At 44.4% G+C, this 18,490-nt stretch overlaps 1 protein-coding gene across 1 annotated transcript in view; it reads left to right on the top strand.

The window, feature by feature from the left end:
- The first annotated feature begins 12,605 nt into the window (after positions 1–12,605).
- The window catches only part of PLG (plasminogen), a 48,434-nt gene continuing 42,549 nt past the window's right edge, over positions 12,606–18,490 (top strand). Inside the window, exons 1-2 of the mRNA XM_069598865.1 lie at positions 12,606–12,924; positions 17,702–17,837. Coding sequence (XP_069454966.1) covers positions 12,876–12,924; positions 17,702–17,837 — 185 coding nt within the window. The 5' untranslated portion in view covers positions 12,606–12,875. The remainder of the gene's footprint in view (positions 12,925–17,701; positions 17,838–18,490) is intronic.

Genomic DNA, 18,490 nt, shown 5'->3' with positions numbered 1-18,490 from the left:
GAACCGGGCTCAAAAAGGAGCTTTGAGAAGAAGAAAGCCTTCGATGGCCTGAGTCCTTGCCTGCCTAGTGTTGATTGCAACAAAAGCTGACCCCTTTAAAGGCCTTTATAGATCAATAATGAAGAGAGACCAAAAAGAGAAGCTTTCATTCAATTTCATTTACTGGAGCACCAACGCACCCTCTGCTGGTTTGGGGACATCCAAGGGAAACGCAATGTGCAGTGCGTGTCCTGGAGTTTACCCTCTGCTTGGCGATGTTCATTCTAAAAACAGAAAGCAAACAGAACTCTGCACAGTTAAGCAGCAAGCTCAGTACAAGAAACTGAAATGTGCAAAGCCAGGCAGATGGCCTCTGGGCAGCACCACAGAGATAAGCAGCACCCTGGCGCCCCCACCTCCCACCCCACCCGGTCCAGGCAACACATTTCTGCTCTTTCTACCAGCACTTGGCTTGGCCTCAGTGCTGGGACTTCCAGGGTGATCACAGTTCCACAAAAGCAGTAGGTGCTCAATAAATGCTCGTTCTGAGCATTGGAGTGAATGACTATGGCAATGATAGGAAACTGGAGGGCTGGAGGGCTGAAGGGCTTGGCCCTGGCATTCGATACCCCATCCAGCCTCACCAGTTGTGTGACCCTGGGTTAGTTAACTGAACCTCTTCTTCTGTGTCAATAAAATGTGAATGATAACACATTCCTCTTAGGGTCAGGAGGAGGAGTAAATGAAATAATCCATGTACAGTGCTAGGGGCCCCCCTGGGGGGGGGGTCAGTGGTAAAGAATCTGCCTGCCAATGCAGGAGATGCTGGTTCGAACCCTGGGCCAGGAAGATCCCCTGAGAAGGAAATGGCAACCCGCTCCAGTATCCTTGCCTGGGAAATCCCATGGACAGAGGAGCCTGGTGGGCTGTAGTGTATGGGGTTGCAAAGAATTTGACACACTGAGCAACTGAGCATGCACAGGGCCTCCCATGCAACCATTTCTCCATCCAGTGTAGCTAATATCATTGTCGCCGCCACTGCTGTTGCTTCTTCCAGAAGAAGTCTGCAAGGCAGCCGTTAAAAGCAGTCACTTGGGACCCAGACACTTAGGATTCTTTCTGTTGGCATAACTTTGGGCAGGTGAGTTTCAATGTCCTGACCTGTAAGATGGTAATAATACTAATAAAAAAGGAAAAGCTGCTAATCACAGCACGATTTACTGTACTTTATTCATAGTGGTGTTTGTGCTCAGAAGAGAGCGGACAAGTCCACAGTAAATGGTAGCTGGAAGTAAAAAATTGCTCCTAAGGTAATAATGTCTGTCTCTTATTTCACTTGTCCGCTCACTTGCCCATCAGCGGATCAGTTCTTAGTGAACTGCCCGCCCATGTCTGAACCTGGTGCTTCCTTCCCAAGGAAGGCGTGACTGACGACAGCCCTTGGTTTCAGACAGAGCGGGTCTCCTGCAATGTCTGATGTGCAGTAATTTCCACAGAAGGGCCCCCAGGACTTCTCATGGGATTACTGCTAATAATTTGGCCTGGGCAGGTGGAAAGGTGTCTTGAGGATCCAAATGCAATAACCCTTTAGCTCCCATAGTTATTCAGATGGTGGGACTTGGTTTTGTATAGTAGGTCAAATAAAGCTGAATGATGTTTGCAGTAATCCCTCACTCCACGGGCGAAAGGGGAGGACTCTGGAAGGAACCGGGGTACAGAACCCCGCAGGGGGCTTGCAGTGACATATAGGGTAGCTGTTCCTTGCCCATGGAGCCTTTCCAAACTATCAACTGTCATTTAGTTGCTAAGTCATCTTCGACTCTTTTGTGACCCCATGGACAGTAGCTTGATAACCTCCTCGGTCCATGAGATTTCCCAGGCAAGAATATTGGAGTGGGTTGAAGAAGCCATTTCCTTCTTCAGGGAGTCTTCTGGACCCAGGGATCAAACCCTCATTTCCTGCTTAGCAGGTGGATTCTTTACTATTGAGTCCCCAGGGAAGCCCATGCAAATAAGTTCATTTTAAAAAAGAAAGAAAGAAAGAAAAAACGGATCACCGAAGAGTTCACAGTGTGTTTTGTGTCATCTTTTCAGAAATCCCACGTGAAACATAAGAATGAAATGTCACCAACCCCATGGGCCTCAGGAGGGAGCCATCCTGTGTGATCATTACATGAGCCTTGTCCTATTACCGCTCTCACACTTAGTCAGGACATAATTCACCCATTTCTAGGCAAAGTTTATATACTTGTCTCCCATCTTCTGCCTAAACTTGCCAGACATCAAACAAACAACTTCTTTATGAGGCTTGAACCCAAAATCAATATATCCATCCCACTCATTGAACTAGGAGGCTTCCCAGATGGTTTCAGATGGTAAAGAGTCCACTGAGTCTCAACCTAGCAGACTTCTTTTTCTCTCGCTAATGTGATACAATACATGGATTTGAAAGGCATCAAGCTAGAAGAAAGTCCTGGGAAGTATTCCAAATCTTACAGCTCATACATAAAAGTAATTTGATGGTGGCCTCCCTAAATTTTACAACAATCCTTAAAAGCTGTCTTTCATTACCAATAATAAGTTATGAACTTGAAAGTTTTAAATCTAAAAATGCTCGAGAAAGAATGAATGACTTTTCTATTCTCTCATAAAATGGGATGTTACAAAACCATTGTTAAATGGAGATTCAGTCAAAGAACAAACATGTTGGGGCAAAAGTATTACAGAGGTGGCTCAGGAATTTGTTAAATAAAATACGCTATTTTCCTGTGTGCTGTGCTCAGTCACCCAGTCATGTCCAACTCTTTGCAACCCCATGGACTGTAGCCCACCAGGCTCCTCTGTCTGTGGAATTTTTCAGGCAAGAATACTGGCGTGGGTTGCCATTGCCTCCTCCAGGGGATCTTCCTGACCCAGGGATTGAACCTATGTTCTCTGCACCTCCTGGATTGGCAGGCAGATTATCAGTGTGCCACTTGGGGTTTGTATATATTTAGTGAGAGTGGTGGGCAGAGTGGATTTTGTTTGGAGCCTTGGCCATTGAGATTTGGCTGCATAAGGTGTTGTGACCCATATGTTCTCACCTGCTGGGACACACGAGTACATCTCACTTGAATTCTCAGAAGCTTCTGTCACTGCTGACCACTCCCACCGTCAACAGAGTCTCACTCTCCTTGGTTTCTCAGCACCCCACCATTAGTGTTCTCCAGCTGACTGTTCATCCCCTCAAAAGACTTCCCTTGAGCGCTCCCTCGCACCATACACAAAAATAAACTCAAAATGGCTTAACGACTTAAACGTAAGACCTGACACCGTAAAACTCCTAGAAGAGAACACGGGGCAAACTTTCTCTGACATAGGTCACAGCGATGTTTTCTTAGGTCAGCCTCCCAAGGCAAAGGAAGCAAAAGCCAAAGTAAGCAAATAGGACCTAATTAAACTTAACAGCTTTTGCACAGCAAAGTAAACCATAAACAAAATGAAAAAGATAACCTACAGATTGGGAGAAAATACTTGCAATTTCCAAAACATACAAGCAGCTCATACAATTCAATACCAACAACAGCAACAAAGAGAAACAAAAAAAAAGACCCAATCAAAAAATGGGCAGAAGACCTAAACAGACATTTTCTCCAAAGAAGACATACAGACGGCCAATGGGCATATGAAAAGATGCTCAACATCACTAATTATTAGAGAAATACAGGTCAAAACTACAAAGAGGAACCACCTTACAGGGGTCAAAGTAGCCTTTCTCAAAAAATTCTACAAACAATAAATGCTGGAGAGGGTGTGGAGAAAAGGGAACCCTACTACACTGCTGAGGAAATGTAAATTCTCCAGCCACAATGGAGAAGAGTATTTTATTCCTATTTTTTCCCTTATAAATAAATTTTAAAGAAGGGTTTCCTTAAAAAAATAGGAATAAAATTGCTATATGACCCAGCAATCCCACTATTGCGCGTATACTGGGATAAAACTCTAATTCAAAAAGATACTTGCATCTCTATGTTCATAGCAGCACTGTTTACAACAGCCGGGATATGGAAGCAACCCAGAAGTCTATCAACAGCTGAATGGATAAAGATGTGGAAAATACCTTGTTCCATCCCAGGTCCTCTTTTCTTCTCCTGGGGTGACCTAATCCACTTCCCTTGTTTCAGTGTTATATACTCGATTCTGTATCTCTAGCCCACACCGCTTCCCTGGGCAAACATTTCCTGCAAAAAGCCAGGTAGTAAATCTTTATGGGTCTCTGGCCAACATACAGCTTCAGTCGCATCTACTCATTGTCATGAACTTGCAGCCAGTGGCCGGTAGTAAATGAACAGGCTGGGCTGTGCGCCCGTAAAATTTTGTTTAGAAAACCAGGAGGCTGCCCCATGGCCTATGGTTTGCCAAAGCTTGCCCTAGACCCAAATATCCAATTGCCTTCTGGGCGACTGCAACGGGGGACTTTCATAAGCTCCCAGAGGTAACGTGTTTCCAAGCAAGCTCATCTCATTCTTCGCTGGGTTCCTTCTCAATGAAGACATCCCTCTCTACCAAGATAGACACCCTGGCACCAGCCTTGATTTCAGCCCCCAGATCCGATCAGTCACAAAACCTTGTCCATGCTACTCTCTAGCCACCTCCCTGATCCCATGCCCTTTCTGTTTCACCAGTGTCTGCTTTCCGACTTTGCTGGTCTGTCACCTTCTTCCTTTCCGGGCTTCCTTTGAGACTGAGCTGGTAAAGAATCCACCTGCAATGCTGGAGACTCCTGGGTCGGGAAGATCCGCTGGAGAATGATAGGCTACCCACTCCAGTATTCTTGGGCTCCCTTGTGGCTCAGATGGTAAAGAATTAGCCTGCAAGGCAGGAGACCTGGTTCGATCCCTGGGTTGGGACGATCCCCTGGAGAAAGGAAGGGCTACCCACTTCAGTATTCTGGCCTGGAGAATTCCATGGACTGTAAAGTTTACGCGGTGGCAAAGAGTCAGACATCACTGAGCGACTCTTACTTTCAGTTTCCTTCCTTCTCTGCTCACCGCACGTGAGGCAGGAGGATGAGGCCACTCCTCCACTTTAAGACCCTTCAAGGGTCCCTGTCGTTCTTGCTGGGGTGTAGATGCGGTTCCGGCTCGTCTCCATCATTTCTGATTTCCAGCCTGAAGGACTTTGCATCTCTTGGATGGGACCCTTGCCTCTGAGACTTTGCCCGTTCATTTCCTCTGCTCAGAACAGGCCTCTCCTGTTTCTCACCCCTCCTGCTCATCCTCTAGAGTCGGGGTCGCTTCCCCGGGAACCGGGGTCTCGCTCCTCCCGCCGAGCGTCCTTCCCGCTGCGGGCCCGCCTCGCAGTCCGAGCCGCGGACGCGCACCGCCCCCTCCCGGTCAGGTGGGGAATCGCGGGGGGCCGGGAGGGTTTCCCCGTGTTCCCGGCGCTTCGCACCGCGCCGGCCGCCCTGCAGACCCTGCAGCGGCGAGGAGTGAAGGCCGCGGCCCGGATTAGGGCTCACTTTCTTCGAAACTCTGCCCCCTCCCAGTTCCTACCCCCCGCCTCCCAGCTCCACGCGTCCCTCGGGAACCTTTCGCGGCGCCTCCACCGCAGGGTGGGTCTGGCGGGGATGCGCAGATGGGGAGGGGGCTGGTTTCTGGGGTCCAGGCGAGCTGCTGGGGCCTCTGTTGGCGGATGGTTCACCTGCATGCAGAGATGATGGTCTCCCTGAGCCCCGGGAGGCCCGAGCCGGCCTGAGCGCCGACGGCTCTGGATTGCAGGGCGACGTGTGTGTGGGGGGCGGCTGTTGAGCCAAAGGTATCAATGAGGCTTGAATAATGTCTGGGCTGGAGGCAGGGCGCGTGGAGGCAGGGGGAGGGCCTGTCATCTCACTCACCCTTCTTGTGAGCCCACAGAAATCAATCAAAGGTGGGGTTAGGCGCCCCAGTTTAGAAATTCTGTAAGTTGAGATTCTCCCCTGGGCAAGGTTCTGTACTCTGGGAGTTCTCTAATATTATGGAAGCATCTACATCATCCTGGGTCCTCTTAAGTATATATCCAAATATGTACTGACATGTTCAAATATGTACATATATATACAGATACATACACACATGTCCAAATGTATACACACATACCCAAATATGTCCAGATATGCCCCAATACATAACACATATCCAAATACGTACACACACGTCCAAATATGTACACACGTCCAAATATATACACACATACCCAAATATGTCCAGATATGTCCAAATACATAACACATAACCAAATATGTACACACATGTCCAAATATGTACACACATGTCCAAATATGTACACGCATATCCAAATATGAGAGATTTCCCAGATGGCTCAGAGGGTAAAGAATCTGCCTGCAATGCAGAAGGCACGGAGACACAGGTTCAATTCCTGGGTGGGAAGATCCCCTGGAGAAGGAGGTAGCAATCCTCTCCACTACTTCTTGTCTGAAAAATCCCATGGACAGGGGAGCCGGGGGCTACAGTCTATGCAGTTGCAAAGAGTTGGACATGACTGAGTGACTAAGCACATGATCGCCAAATATATACATATCTGTCCAAATACATACACACATATCCAAATAATGTACATATGTCCAAATGTATGCACATATACCAAATACACATGTATCTAAACATATAGATGTATCTCTAAGTATACCAAAATATATACATATATTTAAATATATAAAATATAGACATAAACATTTTTATCTTTTGCTTTGAAATAATTATAAACGCACAAGAAGTTACAAAAATATTACTGAGAGATCCAGCGTAACCATCACCAGCCACCCAGTCTCCCCCAGAGGTAACATCTTCTTAACTCTAGTTTATTATCAATACCAGGAATTACCTGGTATTGACAGTCCACAGAAGTTGCTCAGATTTCACCAGCTTTTATGCACACTCATTTTTTTTTTCTTAAAAGATTCTAATGTTTTCGGCACGTCTTGTCTCTTCAAATACTGTGAAAAGGGACTTTTGTCATAGTTATCTTAGAGTTTTAGAGATGGAGAGGATGACCTGTTTTTTCTCTGCTTGCTTTGATTTTTGGGTGCCTCCCCTGCTGACTCAGAGTGGGTTGGTTAATTATCTGGGAGTTACTATCTTCTCTGTTGATATTTTTCGCAAGCACATAACAAGTCTAGTGAGGAGATGTCCAGTGAAGACACTTAAAAAAAACAAAACAAAACAGATAAACATGTTGGTTTCCATAAGGACAATCAATTAAGAAATACCACCTTGCTGACCACTGAATTTGTCACTCAGGTCTTGCTTAGAAAGTGCTCCTGGGTAGGTTACATTTTAACTCCCGTGCTTGCTGAGCAGCCCTGCTATCTCTTCACTAAGGCTCAAGGCTGATAAGCATCTCATTTCATGGTCCCAGAGACCAATGAACAAAAGCCAGCCAACAGGAGGAAAAGGTTGAATAAAGAAAGGACCCCCACCTTCAGATGAATGATAACATGATTCCTAGGTGATATAGCCTAATAAACTCACACTGTGAAAGCATTCTGCAAATTGGCCTCAGATGCAAAAATAAACTTGCTATGAACCCTTGCAAGACCATCCCCAGGAAAAAGAAATGCAAAAAGGCAAAATGGTTGTCTGAGGAAGCCTTACAAATAGCTGTGAATAGAAGAGAAGCAAAAGGCAAAGGAGAAAAGGAAAGATATACCCATTTGAATGCACAGTTTCAAAGAATAGCAAGGAGAGGAAAACTTAGATCTTAGCATGATCTTAGTTTTCTGAATGTTGAGTAGTTTTAAGCTAATTTTTTACTTTCCTCTTCACTTTCATTAAGAGACTCTTAATGCAATAGAAATGGAGGAAAACAACAGAATGGGAAAGACTAGAGATGTCTTCAAGAAAATTAGAGATTCCAAGGGAACATTTCATGCAAAGATGGGCACAATAAAGGACAGAAATGGTATGGACCTAACAGAAGCAGAAGATATTAAGAAGAGGTGGCAAGAATACACAGAAAAACTGTACAAAAAAGATCTTCATGACCCAGATAATCACAATGGTGTGATCACTCACCTAGAGCCAGACATCCTGGAATGCAAAGTCAAGTGGACCTTAGGAAGCATCACTACAAACAAAGCTAGTGGATGTGATGGAATTCCAGTTGAGCTATTTCAAATCCTGAAAGATGATGCTGTGAAAGCGCTGCACTCAATATGCCAGCACGTTTGGAAAACTCAGCAGTGGCACAGGACTGGAAAAGATCAGTTTTCATTCCAGTCCCTAAGAAAGGCAATGCTAAAGAATGCTCAAACTACCGCACAATTGCACTCATCGTACATGCTAGCAAAGTAATGCTCAACATTCTCCAAGCAAGGCTTCAACGGTACATGAACTGTGAACTTCCAGATGTTCAAGCTGAATTTAGAAAAGGCAAAGGAACCAGAGATCAAATTGCCAACATCCGCTGGATCATGGAAAAAGCAAGAGAGTTCCAGAAAAACATCTATTTCTGCTTTATTGACTATGCCAAAGCCTTTGACTGTGTGGATCACAATAAACTGTGGAAAATTCTGAAAGAGATGGGAATACCAGATCATCTGACCTGCCTCCTGAGAAATCTGTATGCAGGTCAGGAAGCAACAGTTAGAACTGGACATGGAACAACAGACTGGTTCCAAATAGGAAAAGGAGTACATCAAGGCTGTATATTGTCACTCTGCTTATTTAACTTATATGCAGAGTACATCATGAGAAACACTGGGCTGGAAGAAGCACAAGCTGGAATCAAGATTGCCAGGAGAAATATCAATAACCTCAGATATGCAGATGACACCACCCTTATGGCAGAAAGCGAAGAACTAAAGAGCCTCTTAATGAAAGTGAAAGAGGAAAGTAAAAAAGTTGGCTTAAAACTACTCAACATTTAGAAAACTAAGATCATGGCATCTGGTCCCATCACTTCATGGCAAATAGATGGGGAAACAATGGAAACAGAGACAGATTTCATTTGGGGGGCTCTAAAATCACTGCAAATGGTGAATACAGCCATGAAATTAAAAGACACTTGCTCCTTGGAAGAAAGGTTATGACCAACCTAGATAGCATATTAAAGAGCAGAGACATTACTTTGTCAACAAAGGTCCATCTGGTCAAGGTTACGGTTTTTCCAGTAGTCATGTATGGATGTGAGAGTTGGACTATAAAGAAAGTTGAGTGTTGAAGAACTGATGCTTTTGAACTGGTGTTGGAGAAGACTCTTGAGAGTCCCCTGGACTGCAAGGAGATCCAACCAGTCCATCCTAAAGGAGTTCAGTCCTGAGTGTTCATTGGAAGGACTGATGCTGAAGCTGAAACTCCAATCCTTTGGCCACCTGATGTGAAGAACTGACTCATTTAAAAAGACCCTGATGCTGGGAAAGATTGAGGGCAGGAGGAGAAGGGGACAACAGAGGATGAGATGGTTGGATGGCATCACCGACTCAATGGACATGAGTTTGAGTAAACTCCAGGAGTTGGTGATGGACAGGGAGGCCTGGCGTGCTACAGTCCATGGGGTCACAAAGAGTCGGACACGACTGAGCGACTGAACTGAACTGATGAACCCTTGTGATGATGAAGGCATACTTTGGGCCCTTAATGAAAGTGAAAGACAGTGAAGTTGCTCAGTTGTATCTGACTCTTTGTGAGCCCGTGGGCTGTAGCCTCCGAGTATCCTCCATCCATGGATTTTCTAGGCAAGATTACTGGAGTGGACTGCTAGTTCCTTCTCCAGGAGGTCTTCCTAACCCAGGGATTGAACTTGGGTCTCCCCCATTGCCGGCAGATTCTTTACCATCTGAGCCACCAGGGAATCCCTTCAGAGATGAATTAATTTTCTGCCGTTTTGTTTTAAAATGACATGGTCTTCGGGGAGGGGAATGCAGAGATGTTCATGATAAAGAAATGACATGGTAGAGTAAGAATTAACATAACATTGTAAATTAACTGTATTTCTATAAGATATATTTTTAAACAATTTTAAAAAGAAATGAGCTGCCTTACAATGACAGTTCCCAGACGGCAGAGCCTGGGCTGAGAGGAGCGGAGCCAGGGCTGGAAGAAGCTGGGGAGTCTGTGGAGAAAGGAGACAGGTGCCCACATCAAGCCAGCAGCGTGAGGTCTGTGCCATCTCCCCTGGGCAGATGTCACCTGGCCACAACTTCCGCCCCAAGGAGGTGGATGCGGGTGAAAACAAAGGGGCTTCTAGCCCACTCCCCTTGTGAACTTGCTCTTTCCTTGTGTTCAAGGTACTTTCGAGGAATTAGAGGAATTAGTCGCTTTAATGCCGGAAGGGGAGGAAGTAGCTAATTCTTCTCTTCCTATGAGAACCTGAGTGGATCTTGCTTGCGGGCCCCATGCTGGGCAGAGCCTGTCTCTTATTTGGTATCCTTAGTGCCCCCACCCCCACCCCCACAAGCACACAAGTGTAGCAGTGGTCTTCACACATCTTGGGTACAAAAGTTTCCTGGAGTTCCTTTACGTGTAGACTGGGGAGGGTAGAGACTGTGATTTGTAGAGAGATAGAGACCTTTTACACAATCCTAGAAGAACCTAGGTCTTCCCAGGCGGCGCTAGTGGTAAAGAACCTGCCTGCCATTGCAGGAGACACAAGAGACATGGGTTCAATCCCAGGGTCGGGAAGATCCCCCGGAGGAGGGCATGGCAACCCTCTCCAGTATTCTTGCCTGGAGAATCGCATGGACAGAGGAGCCTGAAGGGTCCACAGGGTCTCAAAGAGTCAGACACAACTGAAGCGACTTAGTACAGAAGAATCTAACTCCTACTGTGTGGTCAGTACATACTTAATGAATTGAACTCCACGATAATAGACATCTCAGAATTTATTTGGCCTGCTACACTGTACTGAGATGATCTGTTTCTTTATCTCTTCCCTCAGCTTCTGCCATTCTTTCAAATAGAAAATGACTGATAGAGAGTTAATTGTCTTTATGGTCTTGCACGGTCCAGCATTCCTTCCAGAGAGTCGGAGTGGGATTTCTACGCACAATCTAGGGGAGTCCTTCTCTTTGTGCCTGCCCTGTGCCTGTGAAGCTGAGCCCCGTGGGGCCGAGCCGTAAGGGGAGCCTCCCTCCAGCCACACCATCTACACCTAAGCAGCTCATGCCTCTTTCGTCTTCTTTTCCACTGCAGGGAATGAGGCCAGTAGCCACACTCTGCTTCATGTTTGCCCGTGTTCTTATGGAGCTGCTGTACTGTGAAGGTGATGAAGAATCCGTAGTCAGAAGGACACAGAGGGCAACCTTGTTCAGATAATAACGATTGTAGAACCACATGTATTCTTGCAGCTAACAAGAGTTGAAAGGGGGCAAAAAGCATACCACCACCATCCGTAGCAGAAAAAAAGTAGGAAGTGGACATTTATGCCTTTCAATGGTGTTGGCTTCATCCCTTGTGAGCCAAGTGACCTTGGAAAGTTAAACTTGCTCAGCCTGTCGCCTTAAGTGGGGATGATAGTAATATTGCTTGTGTTTGTATTATGATTTTTTTGTTTATTGTTGGCTGTGCCGGGTCTCTGCTGCTGTGCAGGTTTCTCTCTAGTTGCAGCTAGCGGGCTCTGCTCTCCAGGGGCGGCGCATGGGCCTCATTGCCGTGGCTTCTCGTGTGCAGCACCAGCTCCAGGGCACATGGCTTCAGGCGTTGCCGCTGCCGGGCTCTGGAGCACAGGCTCAGCAGTGGCACACGGGCTCAGTTGCTCTTAGTCCCACGGGCATCTGGGATCTTCCCGGACAGGGATCAAACCCCCGTCTCCAGCACTGGCAGCTGTGTAACCAGGAAGGGTTAATTTCGAATTTACATTGGATCTGCTTCTGTGCCTTTAACCCTTTTTTGTTATTGTAACCATACATAATGGCCTGCGTCAGGGAGATAACCTGAGCCACCCATCTGCAAAGGACTGTAAGGAATTGAGAGACAGAGGAAACGGATGAGAGGATGAGATGGTTGGATGGCATCAAGGACTCGATGGACAGGAGTTTGAGCAAGCTCCAGGAGCTGGTGATGGACAGGGAAGCCTGGTGTGCTGCAGTCCATGGGGTCACAAAGAGCCAGACACGACTGAGTAACTGAACTGAATCAAAGGAAGTAAAACGAACACATTCTCCTGCTTGAGGCTTGACATCCTAGGGGACATTTGCAAGGGCTGAATAGGCTTTCTGCTTTGCTTCCTCACCTCTCTGGAGGTGACTCATCATTTATGGATCCATCTTTTATGGATCTGGCAACCAGGTCCTGACAAGACGGCTATTTTGAAGCGCTAGCTTGCCATCTTCTCAGTCAGCCAGGCCCCCCGATTAAAGTCTTTCCTTGCCTCAGCCCCTCATCTCTCAGATTCACTGGCCTGTCATGCGGCTGGCAGAGTGAGCTTGGACTCAGGAACAGGTAGACTCCCAACCAGTGAGCCACCAGGGAAACCCCAGCACTGCTGCTTTGAAGTTTGAATGAAACTGTGCAGGAGGTCTGGCACAGAAAAGTTCTCAGCACATGGTAGCTATTGTTGTATTTTTTGTTTTACCCAAAATAAATCGAAAGAAGGAAGAGGGAAGGAGAGAAGAGTAAGTGGAAAAGATGGGCTGGGGGGTGCGTTGCGCAGGAAGGCAGAGCAGCCTGGGGCAGCCGGGGTGGGGGCGGGCAGTCTCCACCACTTCCCAGCATCTATTGTAGACTCCGCTGTCAACATTTTGTAAGATCCTCCTGTCCAGGTAATGTTTGAACCCTCAGAGCACAGAGGCAGTGGGCCTCCAGGAGAATGATTAACTCCGTGTGATTATCTTGTCTGTGGGTGTGTTTCCTCTCCTGTAAGTCAATAACATCTTGGGACTGGGACACACTGTTTTTGGGACGCTGCTGGCCAGTCCCAAAATGGAACATAAGGAGGTGGTGTTCCTACTTCTCTTGTTTCTGAAATCAGGTAAGACTTATAGATTTTGTTTTTCATTTGAATCAATATTTTTTTTTCCTAGCAATATGTTAAAAATAAAGCCATCATAGTTTTATGGGCAACTTGCCGAATTTAGCTTTTGATTCATCAGATTCCCAGTTCAACATCTACGATGGTGGAATTCTTCAAGAAATAAGGTTCGTTTCCCTTATGTGAATACTGGAGACAAGTGGACAGAGAAAATAATGAATGACGCTTTCAATATAAAAGACGGAGCCCAAGTAATAGTTATTTTAGTTGAAAAAAATAGCCCAGAGTGCTAACAACTCCAAAAGCTGTTGGTCTCTCTGCCTGGTTCTCAGTTTGGTTAAGCTAGACCATTTGTGTTAAGGTTTCATATTCTCTTGACTTTCAAATGTGAACAACGAAATCTCTCTGACCACAGTCTTTGACCAGTGTGGTTGTGTTGACTTATTCCCTACATCTCAGCTTGCTTCTTATGCTGGAGAAACCACAGGCATTGCTTAGTCAGGAGATGTACATACAGTAATTCAACAAATCTCTATTGAGTGCCCGGGGTAGAGTGGTACTTTTTTATCCATCCATACCCATGTGTATCCTTTAGCATCAACAATTTATTTAGCTGATACAACAGGTATTGTAGTGGACTTATCCCCGCTTTATAAATGAGGAAAGCTGTAGTTAGGAAAATCACATTATTTGCCTATTGACCAAACTCCCAAAGCCAGGAAGTGAAGAAACCAGTACTTCAGTCAGGGTTTTCTGAGAAGGAATTCGATGGGTCTCACTTTTTCAACTTTGTTTAAAATCTTCTTTAAAATATTCTAAGCATGTCTTTGAGGCTCTTTTTTTTTGACAGTTTTATTGAGATATAATTCACATACTATATAATTCACACATTTGAAGCATGTGATCTAATGGGTCTCAGCATTTAGAGTTGTGCAACTATCACGGTACTTTTAGAACATTTTTATTAACCCCAGTCTTTAAAATGGATGGCATCACCGACTCTGTGGACATGAGTCTGAGCAAGCTCTAGGAGTTGGTGATGGACAGGGAAGCCTGGCATGCTGCTGTCCGTGGGGTCACAAAGAGTTGGACATCGCTGAGTGACTGAACTAAACTGAAACTTTAAAAATAAACATAAGGGATGATTCTTGTTGATATATGGCAGAAACCAATACAATATTGTAAAGCAATTATCCTTCAATGAAAAATAAATATATTTTAAAAAAGCAAACACAAGAGCTCTATAAAATATATCCCATAAAGACTGAAATTAGATCTTTTCAAGAGTTCTTTGAAAGTAGAGCAGGCCAGTATAAATGAAATCAAAACAAGAAACTTTCCGTTTTTATTATCCTTTAATTAATTTACCTTTAATTATGTTATTATGTTTCATAGCATATACCTGCTGAGACCTACCTTAGGAGCTAATAGGACAAAGAAATATCCCTAGAAGGAATACATTTTTTATTTGTAGGTTGAAAAGTTGAAAATCCCCATATTTTCTTTCTTTAATTCTAGGGCTCATTTGACAGTGGGTTGTAATACAGTTTATTTATTGCCTAAGAAATATTAGAGAAATCTTTTCAGTAAGAAAATTATTTTTATATTCTAGACGGAATGTAGATGTATATTGTGATTAAAACAAGTATAGTTTATCAATAATGTGGGTTTTTAAAAAATCACAGTAGTATATGTATGTGCCCCCATGCTTGTGTGCTTGAAAGAAAAGACTTGGCTGTTTGTGAAATGCAAACTGCTTATCCGCCTCTCACTGAGAACAGCTGTAAAAGGAGATGTTTCCCCCCTTTCCTATAAGGGTGGGATGATTTGAGAGAATAGCATTGAAACATGTATATTTCTGTATGTAAAATAGATGACCAGAGCAAGTTTGATACATGAAGCTGGGCACTCAAATCTGGTGCTCTGGGACAAGCCAGAGGGATAGGGTGGGGAGGGGACGGGGGCTCAGGATGGGGGAGGACACGTGTACCTGTGGCCGAGTCATGCTGATGTATGGCAAAACCCACCACAGCATTGTAATTATCTTCCAATTAAAATAGACTAATTAAAAAAAAAGAAAGGAAAAAAAAAGTTACACCCTGATCTATAGAAATTACCAAAGCACACCTGTTTCTGTAAAGGAGAGTTCCGATGGGGAGAAAAATGCAGGATGAAGACCTGAGCGTGGGTCTAACCATGCATTTCTCTATAATCTTGATACATGTATTGAATGATTTTTGGTGTATTAAGCTACATCAGTCAACTCCTATTCAAGGGTGGAAGGATCCATCCTTCCAGTTTGGAGAATCTTAGGTTGAGGAAGGAAAAGCAGAGGCAGGGAGAGTGTGGGCTCTGGGAATGTCTTTGTCTCAGTCTGGGACAGCGCATCACCCCTGAGCAAGGCATGTGTCCAAGGTGGTCAGGGATGACTCTTCTGAGAAACAGCATCTGGCCCTTGATGGTCCTTCCTACTGGATCATTTTCATCAGTATCCAAACACGCTCCTGAACGTCTCATCTTAAAAAATTTCCCAGAGGACCTAGAGATGATTGTACTAACTGAAGTAAGTCAGACAGAGAAAGACAGATATCATTTGATATCTCCTATATGCATAATCTACAAAAAATGATGCAGATGAAGTGATTTGCAAAACAGATATAGACTCACGGACACAGAAAACAAACTTCTGGTTACCAAAGCAGAAAGAAGGTGGAGGTATAAATTAGGAGTCAGGGATTAGCATATATAAAATATATGTTATATGTTGGGATATAACACCATGAAATTTTCCAGGCCAGAATACTAACCCAGGTCTCCCACATTGCAGGCGGATTCTTTACCAGCTTAGCCACAAGGGAAGCCCTATATTGGATATTATATATAAAATAGATAAATGGGGACCTACTGCTGTGGCTCAGGGAACAATACTTAATAGCTTGCGATAACCTATCATGGAAAATAACCTAAAAAAGAATATACGTGTATAACTGAATCATTTTTCTGTATACCTGAAACAAACACAGCATTGTAAACCAATGATATTTTAAATAAAAATATTAAAAATAAAAGTATTAAAACATTCCTGAGACTTCATATGGCCTCTAGGAGATGCTCCTTTCACAGCCAGGCTTCTGAAAAGACCTGTCCTCCCAAGACCTTCCCAGCATCTGTCCTGGTCACTCTTCAACGCACTCACTTGGGCTTTGGTCTCCACTCCGCCCCCTAAAGTGGTCAAGGTTGCCAGGTTGCCTAATCCCATTAGGCAAACTTTAGGAAACTGCCGTCTCCAGTGTATTAACCTCTTTTTAGCCCCGCATGCTTATGAGCATGGCTGATGTTCCATTCCGAAGGATGAAGGGGAGCTCCTTGAGGGGTGGAATAGAGCTGCAGCTGTCCCAGTGGCCGTGTTGGCCCCGGATCACCGAGCTCTCTTTGCAGCCCTGTGGTGGACCACGGCTGGGCACCCCTTGGCCACCCTCTGCAGTAGCCAAGGGCAGAGTGAGCTTCAGACAGACTTTGTGACTCAGATTCTATCTCAGAAGAAAATTGAGACCATTGTTCGTACCAGACTCTCGTGCAGTTTCCTCAGAAATGCCAGATCATTGGGCCCCAAATGGTTTCTTTTTTAATAAACAGTGAGGGGTCACTGAACAGTGTATTGTGTTACATACTGGTCACTAAGCCCAGTATAAAAACGACCGTGTATTATGGTCCAGATTTAGTCCAGGTCTCGTTTCTTCTCAACATCATCAGCTCAACAAAGTTTTTGTATCTGGTGGTGGAACGATTCAGAGAATGCCTGTCACATTAGTTTAAGCAACACAACCGAAGTTTGTACTGTGGGAAATCAAGTAATGGCCTCTAGGTTCTATTTTAAAAGTTATGACCAACCTAGACAGCATATTAAAAAACAGAGACATTACTTTGCCAACAAAGGCCCGTCTAGCCAAAGCTATGATTTTTCCAGTCATCATGTATGGATGTGAGAGTTGGACCATAAAGAAAGCTGAGTGCCAAGGAACTGATGCTTTTGAATTGTGATGTTGAAGAAGACTCCTGAGAGTCCCTTGGACTGTAAGGAGATCCAAGCAGTCCATCCTAAAGGAAATCAGTCCTGAATATTCATTGGAAGGACAGATGTTGAAGCTGAAGCTCCAATATTTTGGCCACCTGTTGCGAAGAACTGACTCATTGGAAAAGACCCTGATGCTGGGAAAGCTTGAAGGCAGGAGGAAAAGGGGATGACAGGATGAGATGGTTGGATGGCATCAGCAACTCAATGGACATGACTTTGAGTAAACTCTGGGAGTTGGTGATGGACAGGGAAGCCTGGCGTGCTGCAGTCCATAGGGTTGCAAAGAGTCAAACACGACTGAGTGACTGAACTGAACTTCAGTTCTATTTAGACCCAGGGATGGACAAATCAGCATCAAAATTGCCCCAGGGTGGTCTCCTAGTGCTCCATCGACATGCAATTACTAGCAAACAGATCAAATTTCTTCTTACTTAAGGTTTCATACCCATTAATGTGGAAATTGTTAAATAGTTCTAATCTATTAACCTAGCAATCCAGTTAATCTTTTAACATAGTGCCACCTAATTCATGGAATTGTTTTCCTAGTTAGTCATTTGTATTCACAGCCACCCAGTTGCTTCCAATATAGCAGCAACTTTTACTTGGTTGGTGCAAAGCAAATAATTTACAAATTCATGATAATTAGTTATCAGCGGTGTTGATGCATTAATCAATTGCTCCGTTTTAATTTTACTTTTGTAGGTCTCGGAGACCTCCTGGATGACTATGTAAATACCCAGGGGGCTTCCCTGCTCACTTTGAGTCGGAAGAAACTGGCAGGAAGAAGCGTAGAGGATTGCGCAGCAAAGTGTGAGGAGGAGAAAGACTTCGTTTGCAAGTATGTTCCTGGTAACTGCACCTATGCAGAACTCCTGTGGATTGAGACACATTACATTGATCACAAGAAATTTGCTCAGGGATTTATCAGTGAAAATAGGATTTAAGAGGAATTTCATTAGGTTGGAGTTTGGAATCTGTATTTGCTCCCTGTATCTGAAACCATATAGTTTCTTGTGAAAGTTCATTAGTGCCCCTTTTAGAAAAATGCTCCCAAAAGGAAATTATTTAACACTTGACATCAGCAGCTATAGTTACAAGTTGCAGCTTTTTAACATCTTTGTTGGTAAATATTTATTGAGGATCATGTGACTGGACGTGTCCTAGACCTTAAGGGGCCATGAAGCATAGATACAGTGATCTGGTATATATATGTGTATGTGTGTGTGTGTGTGATAGATTTTATATGTGACATATAAAATCAGTATATATGATAAATTTTTGTGTAGACCCAAAAGCAGTGCTTGCCCTTTTGTACTTATGGTATAGTCACAGAAAGCGGATAAAATGTTAAAAAAAATACAGCCAATTTGAGATATTGATAAAATCAGTATGTGCTCTGTTAAGATTTAGAAGAAAGAACAATCCTAAGAGTTGAGACAACCAGGGAAGGCCTGGGGTGGAGGTGGGGGGAACTGAGCTGGGCTTTGAGGG

The sequence above is a fragment of the Ovis canadensis genome, chromosome 8, assembly GCF_042477335.2.
Source record: "Ovis canadensis isolate MfBH-ARS-UI-01 breed Bighorn chromosome 8, ARS-UI_OviCan_v2, whole genome shotgun sequence".
Lineage (NCBI taxonomy): Eukaryota > Metazoa > Chordata > Mammalia > Artiodactyla > Bovidae > Ovis > Ovis canadensis.
This window is presented reverse-complemented; position numbering and strand designations above follow the sequence as displayed.